At 65.8% G+C, this 10,204-nt stretch overlaps 2 protein-coding genes across 2 annotated transcripts in view; both read left to right on the forward strand.

Moving 5' to 3' along the window:
* PRPF6 (pre-mRNA processing factor 6) overlaps positions 1-638 on the forward strand; it is a 34,768-nt gene extending 34,130 nt beyond the window's left edge. Inside the window, exon 21 of the mRNA XM_082856907.1 lies at positions 403-638. Within this exon, the coding sequence (XP_082713033.1) occupies positions 403-555 (153 nt within the window). The 3' untranslated portion in view covers positions 556-638. The remainder of the gene's footprint in view (positions 1-402) is intronic.
* A 683-nt stretch (positions 639-1,321) lies between these two features.
* LOC309973582 (uncharacterized protein C20orf204) lies at positions 1,322-5,065 on the forward strand (the record flags this gene model as incomplete). The annotated part of the gene is made up of 7 exons (XM_082857865.1): positions 1,322-1,340; positions 1,463-1,571; positions 2,787-2,921; positions 3,082-3,205; positions 4,309-4,563; positions 4,645-4,797; positions 4,919-5,065. The coding sequence occupies 7 exons, from the start codon at positions 1,322-1,324 to the stop codon at positions 5,063-5,065; spliced, it is 942 nt and encodes a 313-aa protein (XP_082713991.1).
* Between the last annotated feature and the right edge of the window lie 5,139 nt (positions 5,066-10,204).

The following is a 10,204-nucleotide window of genomic DNA, read 5'->3' on the forward strand; positions in this document are numbered from 1 at the left end:
TCCCGCAGCGCTGACGGCTGATTCAGCTTCCACGTGGCTTTCTGGCTACAGCCTTGGAGCCTCTCAGCCTGAGATTTAGATGTTTGGGGCATCTTTTAATGAGTTGGTTGTGATGGGGGCTCGGGCCGTGGCACAAATGGGGCTGGAGCTGGAGGCCTGGGAGTCGTCCTTGTGCCTCGGGGGACCTGTCCTGCTATGCAGGAGCCCTCCCGGAGCCCAGTCCCGTTGGGGCCCCACAGGACGTGGAAGCCAGGCTTGGGGGAGCTGGTTGGCTCCCAGTTGGGGGGCGGGTGCGGGCACTGGTGTGAGGCCTGGTGGAATGTGGCGGGCCTGCTCCCGGGGAGCGGGGCTGGGGGCGGCGGGGGAGTGGGGGCGCCTCACGTGCCCGCGGTCCCCACCCAGGAGCAGCGGGAGGAGGTGAAAAGGCGCTGCGAGAACGCCGAGCCCCGGCACGGGGAGCTGTGGTGCGCCACGTCCAAGGACATCGCCAACTGGCAGCGGAAGATCGGGGAGATCCTGGTGCTGGTGGCGGCCCGCATCAAGAACACCTTCTGACTGCTCCGGCCCTGCTGGCTGGGGGTGGGGCGGGGGACGTGAGAGCTGTCTGTCCTGTCTTTGATTAAAGGCTTCCTAGTAGTCGTGGGGTTTGTGGCCGGCGGGTGTTCTCCGAGCCCTCCCCTCGCATGCTCTGGCCGCCCCAGTCTGCCCCGCGCTGGACGGGGCTCACTTTCCAGGGGGCCTCGTGAGCCCGTGCCCACAGAGGAGACGCCAGGGGAGCGGTGAGGCTCTCCAGGGCTTTATGGAGATGGTGGCAGGACCTCATGTCCTGGGTAAAAGCCCCGCGTGGGGACAGCCGGGGTCTGGCTGGCCTGGCGACTCCAGTGCCCCTGCTGGTGCACGCGCTCTCCCGCCCCGGGGTGCTCTGCGGCCCCCACCAGCCCGCAGCGGCAGGCTGCGTGTGCCCCTGGGTAGGTGACTTTCCTGGGTGCGGACGGGCCTGGCCCCTGAGGTGCTGCCCCCAGCGTGTGAGAGGCTCGCTCCCATCGGCAGGTGAATTCACTTTTGCTAATTTGGCGTCAGCAATTTTATGCTAAAGCACTTGTAACTGTCCTCTCTTTAGACTGCAAATGCATTCATTACTTGGGAGACTTGAGTGTGTTTTCACCATGTGAGGATGAAAGACTTCCTCGGGCTCTGGATCCCTGCGTCTGTGTCCAGTTGGAAACTAGCTAGTTCTCTTGGAAGGGGGTGCGTTGGCCACGGCTGGAGACATCTGGCCGGAGGTCAGGGTCGGTCCAGAGGCCATGGGCCGGGGGAAGAGATGCGGATCGTCACGTGTGGTGACGAGAAGGGTGGCTGGCGGTTACTCCCACACATTCTTTTGTAAGAAACGATCCCAGAGGGGCTCCTCGGTGGTCGTTCTGCGGGTCAGTCACTGACCCGTGGCTTAGCCCTCTGGCAGCAGCCGAGGTTGGGGAGCACGCCCTTCTCGTCAGCACCAAGGGCGTGGGCATCTGCCTGCAGAGCGCGGGCCCAGCCGGGTCCACCTCCATCGCTCTGGGAGCCACAAGGTCGTGGCCAGCCCTGGGCGGGATCGGACCATCCCTGTGTGGGGTCAGGAACTGCTGGTGCCAGGGTGGGCGCCCGGGGCAGGCCCCGCTCATGGATGGTCTGTGGCTCTGGAAATCCTTCCTCTCCTTACCCGAGATCAGCCAGTCCCAGAGGGCCTTGCCGGAGGTTCCTGGGTGTTGTCACTGACCTCAGGAGTTTCCTTTGATCCCTTTTGGAGGAGGTCCTGCCCGTTGCACTGGAAAGTGAGTCCTGACGTTTTTAGGAGCTTGAAAGCCAGCCTGTCCCTGTACAGATGTGGAAACTGAGGCCCAGGAAGGGGCAGTGGCTTGGCTGCGGCCACAGGGCAGCTGGCAGCCCTCAGTTGCTTGTGGCTTCTCCCGGACACTTTCTCTGATCTCAGGTCAGGTGAGGCCTCCCACAGGGCCCTTGGAACGTTCCAGAGCATCTGATTGGCCACATGCAAATGGCTCTCCTCGTTTGCCTGGGGATTGTTTTCTCAATGCCTCGAGGTGGTGGTGAAACTACTTTTCTCCCTGGGGAAAACATCTCTTAGCTTTTCTTCCACTGACATTTTTCAGTTCCAGCTCAAGGCTAGCTGAGTTCCTAGGCTTGGGCAGGGCTGGGCAGCCCCAGCACACTGCCCGGCAGGGTGCTGTGGCCCAGCTCCCTGCAAGCCTGGTTGGTGAGTGGCCGTGAGCTCCCCCGGCAAAAGACCCCCCTCAGCCCAGGACGGGCGAGCAGTGGGAAGCACCTCTCCCCTGAGTGCTGGGCCAGCGGGGAGCCGGGAAGTCCCCTGCCTGGGACCTGCTGGGGCAGGACCCCCCGGACGTCAGGGTGGGGGAGCTGGGGGGTGGGAGGGTTACGTCCTGCTCACCTGGTCCTGCTGGTGGCCAAGTTCCTGGCAGAGGCAGCACCTGCTGACCACCGAGGAAGGCCCTGGAGAAGGGCGCAGGGCGATCCCGCTTCTCCTGGCTCCCCTTCCCCAGCAGCCAGGCCCTACCCTGCTCTCTGCCCACCGAGCGCCCTGGCCCCTCCTCGGCAGAGAAGATCTCCCAGGTCCAGCTTAATCCAAGATCCACTGGGTGGGAAGACAGCCCGGTGGGGCTGGGCTCCAGGGTCAGGTTAATTGAAGAAGTGATTGGATAGCGGTGGAGAGAGGGAGGGGGCAGGGCTGGGATCCTGGGGCCTCCCTCCTCCCTCCCCCCTTTGCTCAGAGGAGCCAACTTCAAAAGCCTCGGCTGCCTGCCGTCCAGGGAAGCCTTGTTGGCCGGCTTTGGAGTGGACCTGGAGTGGCAGCGGCGCTCCCCACCTGAGGACCCCAGGATCATGTCCCAGGCCCACTGGCGGGAGTGAGGGAGGGCCTGAGCCTGAGAAGCCCATGGTGAGCAGCTGTGGGCCGCTGGGGAGGGGGCTGACTTCGGCTGGGCAGGGAGCGTGCACAGCCCAGGAGAGGCTGCTGTCCCGCCGTGTCCCCACCGGGAAACTCCCCTTGGTTCCCCGTCACCGCAGCCTGGCCCTGGGTGCTCCTGACGGGCCTTCCCGGCAGCTGCAGCGGCAGGGGGAGGGAGTCTCCCTCCTGGAGCTGGGGCCACCCTGTCCTCATGGGTTAGACTGGCCTGAGCCTCGGGCCCTGGTCAGGGGCAGACAGGCCTTCCCGGGACCCCCTGGGCAACCAACCTACCCCGCTTGGACGTCCCTCCAGCACCAACGGCTCTTGTGCTCACTATGATCTCTGACCCTCAGCAGGCAGAGGGGGCGACTGAGCTGGCCATCATGCCAAGCCTGTCTAGGGAGGGGGGGGGGCTTCGAGAAGGGCCCACAGCTAATTGCATTTGGTCCTCTGGCCAACGCTGCCGGGTGCCTCAGGCAGGGAGCCCCCGCGGACTCCAGGTCCGGCCCTGCGTGGTCAGGCTCTCCTGCCAGGCTGGGAAGCAGAGTCGAGTCCTGTGTCTCGAGTCCCAAGTCTCGCTGGGTTCACATGATTGATTTTCCAGCGCTGTGTGACTCCAGCCCGGGGGCTGGGAGCCTGCAGACAAGCTGCTCGCTCTCTCTGATATTCGGGCTTCTGAGTGGGGGTGGGCTTCTTCACCATGAGAGCCAGTTTTCTTTCTGGGGAAGGGGAGCCCTGGTGGTGTGGACCACGGTCCCCTTCCTCCCTTCGCCTTGGGCTTTCCCCAAGCCTTCCCCTCCCAAAGGGGTGTGGCCTTGAGCTCTGAGCCCTCACCCCTGTCCTGGTTGGGTTGGGGGTGCAAGGGAACCCCAGCCCCCATGGCTCTCAGACCTGGTAGCAGAGCCATGGGGAGGGTGAGGAGAAGCTGCCCGGCCATTGAGGGGGCAGATCAGTTCTGCCCTCTCCTGTGGGGCACCTGGCGATGAGCCCAGCTCTGGTGGGCATGGGTCAGGGCATGGCCAAGGGTGAGACTGTACAGGGGGTGCTTCCCGCTGTAGGCAGACCTAGGTCAGTTCTGCCCCCCAGTCTTATGGGTACTTGGGCCCTCACACCCATGCAGACCAGAGCCGCGGGTGCTGTCGTCTGTCCTTCCCCAAACCTGCCAGCCCTGTGCCTAGAGCATTTGTTGAATGGCATGGCGACGTCTCCGTCATACAAGCTCAGAGATTCCCTTGTACATGTGTGTGTGGATCGGCATCGGGGGCGGCGCGGGGGGAAGCACATTGCCCGCCAGTGCTGCAGGAGGGTCGGCGCCTCCGCAGACTCTGAGCCTGTATCCCTTCCAGGGGCCCCCCAGGCCCGCGCTCTGGGCGCTCCTGCTGGCACTGCTGGGGGCTGCACCGGGCCGGGCCAGGCTCGGCGCCTGCAGCGTCCCCGACGTGCTCCACCACTACCGCGCGATCATCTTCGAGGACCTGCAGGCCGCGGTGAGGTGGACTGGGCCGGGCTCCAGACAGCTCCATTTCATTCAGAAAAACCTGACTGGAGCCGCGGCCTCCCGATGGCGGGGCCGGGTGGGAGCCTCCTGTGGCGCCCAGAAGGTATGGAGACATCACCACCCAAGCCCTCCAAACCCTCCCCACGGGGCTCCTCCCCCAGCCCCCCGCTTCCTCCCTCCCCAGGAGCACAGTATCCTACTGTCCATCGTGGCCCTGGGTCGGACCCTACGTGGGGCGGTGGCCGGGGGCCGCCGCGGGGCTCTGGAAAAGGCGGCTTGGACCGTGGCCGTGCGCACCGAGGCGGTGATGCGGCGCCACTGCCGGACGCTGCGCCAGGTGCGCGTCCCCGCTCGCTCCCACGGCCCCGCGGTCTCCCTTCCCAGGGGCTGGACACGAGCTGCGGGGGAGGGGGCGGGCGGGGACCGTGCCCACGCCCTGACCGACGCGTCCCCGACAGCGGAGCCGGCGGCCCGAGACGCGCCCTGTTCGGCGTCGGGGCGGCCGGAGGCGGCTCCTGCTGCGCGCCCTGGACGCCGTCGCCACCTGCTGGGAGAAACTCTTCGCGCTGCGCGCCGCGGCCACCGACGGCTCCTGGGGCTCCTAAGCGCCCCGAGCGCGCGGGGATTGGGAAAGGGCCTTGCGGCTCGGCCCCTCCCTCGCCGCGGCCCGCACTCCTCGGAGGGCCCGGGACTGGGAGGCGGGGCCCGCCTGGCGAGCTGGTCCCGGAGGGGGCCCGCCCTCCGCCCCCAGCAAGGCCCCAATAAACTGAGCTGGTGCTGCGGCCCTGTTCGCTCTTTCTTCGCCTGCCAGCTGTGGGGCCAGGCCGCCCCGGGTCCGCGCCTCGGTGGGGAGGGGGCGCTGGGGCCTCCCGCACACGCGGTGTGGGGGAGGGGGGAGCGGCGGTGTTCCCAGGCTCGGCCAGCAGGGGGCGCCTCGGGACGGGACTCCTGCTAAGTCGGCGCTGCAGGCTTGGGCGGGGGCAGATGGGGACTCCTGCTGGTCCTAAAATGTAGCATCGTATCCGTCCTGCTCCACTCTGGGATGGGGGAAGGGTGGAAATGGAGGGGAGGGGAAGGCTGAGCTTTGTGAATTCGGAGCAAAACAACCGGATAAAGGAAACGGGCCTGAAGGGAAGCGAGCTGCGGCCCTGGCTGCAAGCTGGGCCGGGCCATTTCCTGTGGCCTGGGAAGGGTGGCAGCAGCTCCTCGGCGGCGGGACTGGACAGGCCAGCCAGGGACCCACCGTCTCGTGTCCTGGGACCTTATGTTTGCGTGGCCCGGTGGAGGGCTGATCCCTGGAGTCCCGCACCTACAGCCACTTAGGCCTGGAGGTCCGTGGCCCCCTCCTGGATCACAGCCTGTGGAGGGGGCGCAGCAGGGCAGGCAGAGCACCTGGTCAAGGTGGGTGCCTGGTCGGCACACCTGTCATCATGCTCTCCCCTGACAGGTGGACGGACCCAGTAGGCACCGAAGCAGGCCTTGCCCTGGGCACCCTGGCAGAACAGAGGCGAGCAGGAGATGCAGACAGGCCTTGCTGGCGGAGCCGTCAGCAGGGCACAGCTGGCCCTGAGCGCCCCCATCGTGCGCGTGTGAATGCGTTCAGTCCGAGCAGCAGGAGCCACTGCCCCTGGTTCGTACAGGAGGAAACTGAGGCACGGGGAGGTTACAGGACTTGCCCCAGACCTCACAGCCCGAAGTGTAAGGGCCGGGGTGAGAGCCAGGCCCCAAGCAGAGTGACAGCCCGCATGTGCCCTGTGTGCAGGCTGGGGACCTCAGGGTGCATGCAGTCGCCTTGTAGGTTCCCAGGCCACGTGGTCGCACTCTGAGTGTGAGGGTGGCCTGGGCAGGGGGCCTGTGTGGTTGAGGTGAGGCTGGAGGAGGTGGGCTTGGACATGAATGGGGTGAGGGGAGGTGCGGGCAGCCCCAGGGTCCTGGCCCGAGTCCCTGGGGAGTCCTCGTCTTGAACTCGGGGAACACTGGTGGAGGAGAAAGCTGAGGGGAGCAGTCACGCCGCTGGCTCCTGCTGGGCGTCCAGGTAGGAGGGAAAAGTCCTGCTTTGGTTGGAGCACAAGGCTTGGGGGAGATGAATCGGGCCTGGTAGAAGGTCAGTAAGAGAGTCCGGGGGTCTGGGTGCGGGGACGGGGAGGGACAGGCCCTCCACAGAGGCCGCCACCACGCTCCTGCTTTCCCCAGGGCACCTGGCTCCTTGCACTTGGACCTGCCTCAGCGCCAGGGCCTGTGGGGAGAGTGCGCCTCCTAAGGGCGCCTGGGCGTGGCCTCTGGGCCGTCATGGCTGCTGCCCACCCACAGCACTCGTTGCTGCCGTGGTGAGCGGGCAGTGGGCAGCCCTTTCCGTCCGCCCATGCCTGAGGCAGTTCCCAACAAACCCCAGTTTCAGGGGGGCTGGGAGGAGGAGCAGAGGCCTTAGTTACAGGGACACAATCTCCGTCTGAGTCCTGGACTGCAACCATGGTGGTGGACAAGATGCTCCTGTACCCTGGCCCGGCTGTTCCTCCCTGGGGGCCCCTGCCAGAGCCTCCCCGGTAGTGAGCGTGTGTGTGTGTGTGTGTGTGTGTGTGTACACAAATGTATATGTCGAGGTGTGTGTGCACAGGGATGTGTGAGTGCACAGGTCCAGGTTCCTGCCCCACCCTGTCTGGCAGGGTGCCCCTCTCTCAGGCACACCCTCCTGATGTCTAACCCTGGTCTGTCCTGGCAAATTGACCGCCTGGGCGTGGGGGCTGGAGGCCTGTGGCCTGAGCTCGAAGACCCCAGTGGTCCCTCCCTCATCCCACTTCGACGTTGTTCTCAGCACAAGACCCCCACCCCCGCCCCGGCCACCGCTGTCCACCCTCTGCACCTTCTCTCGAGGCCTCAGTGCCAGGCAGAGGCTCTGCACATCGTGCCCAGGCCTGCTTCTGCCAACCCCCGGATGCTGGGTCAGCGTCATGGCTGTGGGGACACGGGCCGCTGTCCCCACATCTCAGAAACCATCTGTATTAGTTTCCTAGAGCTGCTATAACAAATTAGCACAAACTAGGTGACCTAACACAAGAAAATTTTCTTCTCTCACAGTTCTGGAGGCCAGAGGTCGTCCAAAATCAGTACCATTGGCCTGAAGTCAGGTGCCGTAGGGCTGGGCTGGGCTCCCTCCAGGGGCGAAACATTCTTGCTTCTTGAAGCTTCTGGGGGCTCCGGGTATTTCTTCGCTCGTGGCTGCGTCGCTCCAATACCTGCCTTTGCTTCGTGTGGCCGTCTCTCCTCTCTGAGGATCTTTGCTGCTGGATTTAGTGCCTCCTGGGTAATCTAGGATGATCTCCTCACCTCAAGATCCTTAATTACATCTGCCACGACCCTTTTTCCACGTAGGGTCCCACTCGTAGGTTCTGGGAGGTGGATGTATCTCTGGGGCCACCCTTCAACCCACTTCAGCATCTTTGCTCATGCACGATGAGGGCAGGGTGGGCTTCTGGCTTCTGGGACGAAGTCCACTTGTCCAGGGCGGGGACACCCCAACCAGACCACGTCTGGGGCAGGTGGAGGGAAAGCTGGGCTGCCCTGCTCAGACCTGAGGTCTGGCCCTCCAGGCTAGGCACCGGGGCACATGAGCTACCCAAATCTTTGCTGGCTGGAACTGACCAGAACCGACAGAGAGATGGAAAGAGACTCAATGGTGAGGACAGAGCCACTGGCCAGGGGTCACGGGGCCACGGAGGGCAGAGTGTAGGCGGTGTGACCCGGTGGATGGGCCCCGCCTTTCGTGGACTCGAGGTATCTGCCAGGCCCCTGTGCCCTGCCTTCCCTGCCAAGGCCCTAGGCATGTGGCCTGAGCCTGGTTCTTCCTCCATAAAACACTCTTTCTGGGGCACACACGTGGTGGGGTTGGGGCCTGCACCCTGTGGTGTCCTGTCCTACACACGTGCCTTCTCAGCTGCTTCACCGGGGCAGGGGGGTGTGGTGGCTGAGACCTAGGGGGAGGGGCTGTGCCGGGGTGGCAGACGCGCCGCAGAGCGCTGGCCAGGGAGCCAGACCGCCCATGTGCAGCGCTGCAAGGAGGGGCCAGGCAGCTTTGAAGGGTAGTCCGGGTCCCACGGCCTCCCCAGACTGGGAGCCTTTGTAAGAACATCTGGAACACGGGCAACAGGCAGACTAGTCTCCGGATTCGGAAAACCAAAAACGTGATCCCAACTGTGCCACTTGTGTGTTCCCTGCCCCCGCCCACAGGCCCCTCTCTCTCTCGACCCCCACTTCCCACCTCTGCCCCTCCCCAGGCTGCCAACAGACCACAGGGGTGGGGTCCGTGCCAACCTCGAGCACTGGCCCTTCTGAGGGCGGCAGAGCGCCTTTGCCCTGCCTGGGGCCTACTCATGGGCTCCAGCGGCACCTCCCCCGTGTCCCCTCCCCTACTGGCCGCCACCCCAGCCCAGCTGAGCACCAGGAGGCGGTGGGAGGTTGTGGGAAAGACGGGTGCCCGCCATGCCAGGCCCTGAACAGACACACCTCCGCGTTCGCGGAGCCAGGGCTCTGGGACAGGACGTGAGTCGGCCGGACCCTGCATCTGGCGCTGGGTGCCGCGAAGGCGCGGGAGGAAACACCTGCACCAGACCTGAGGGCCCTCGGGCTCTTGCCTGTGAGCCTGAGTGTGGGGTCCCTGCCTGCAGGTGTGCGCGGAGGCGCCGTTCCAGTCGTGGCTGACGCGGAAACACACGCGGCCCCCCACTCCAGGAAGCAAAGCACATACTCATGGGGCGGGGGTGGGGTGGGGGGGTGGAGTGCCAGGTGTTGGAGCCCATTGTCCCTGCCAGTGGCCTTCGGGACCCTGGGGGGCGCCCAGAGACAGTCCCCATCCTGCCCCCTCCCCAGGAAAAGACCCAGCTTTGTAAACACAGAAAGAACCATCGGCGCGTCGTTCCCCCCACCCCTCCAAGAGTTAAAGCTCGGAAGAAGCAGCAGGGAGCCCGCACCTGCAGGGCAAAGCGAGTCCTTGTAAGGGGGGAAACGGGGCGGTCAGGGCCTGGGGGCGGGGCGGGCCAGTGAGCGTTGTGGGGAGGTGGGGCGCCCTGCGGTTGGACACCGGCCCCTGGGTCCCCGGGCTGGAGGGGCACAGCCTGGCTCAGTGAAGTCCCGTCGCCTCCCTACATGGCCCAGTTGTGACAGTTGTGGCTCGGTGGTAAGGCGGCCAGGGCCCCCCGCCAGGTGAGCAGGCCTGTCCTCCGGCCGCCCCCACGTCCCCTGCCCGGCCGGCGCGGGGCGCGAGGCCAGGGGTCCGGCTGGGGCCCGAGATAAGCGCCGCACCCGCCGCCGCTTCCTGCGCTTCCTTCCAGCGCCGCCGCCGCCGCCGCGGGCCCCTTCCTGTTTTCTCGCGCGGGCGGGCGGGGGCGTGGGAGACAGGGCGGGGTCGTGGGGCAGCGGGGTGGGGTCGTGGGGGAATAGCGCGGGGGCATGGGAGAGGGGTCCTGGGGGATGGGCCGGGTTGTGCTGGCCAGAGCAGGAAGGGGGCGTGGGTCGGGGGCGTGGAAGATAAGGCAGAGGGTGGGGAGCCGTGCCGGGCTTCCCTGGGAGGCTGGGTGCTTGTGCAGAGGTAGAGGGGGTGGAAGGAAGCCGAGTGGGCTGTGTTCTGAAACACAAAGAGGAGGAACAGTGGCGCTCCCATCCCTCCTCCTCCCCAGTCCTGGGCCAGGAACTCCCACACGCTTGGCCAGAACCCACGGTGGACTGGACTGGCGCCTGCTCCCTGGGGCCCC

This window comes from Leucopleurus acutus, assembly GCF_964270905.1.
Source record: "Leucopleurus acutus genome assembly, chromosome: 16".
NCBI lineage: Eukaryota > Metazoa > Chordata > Mammalia > Artiodactyla > Delphinidae > Leucopleurus > Leucopleurus acutus.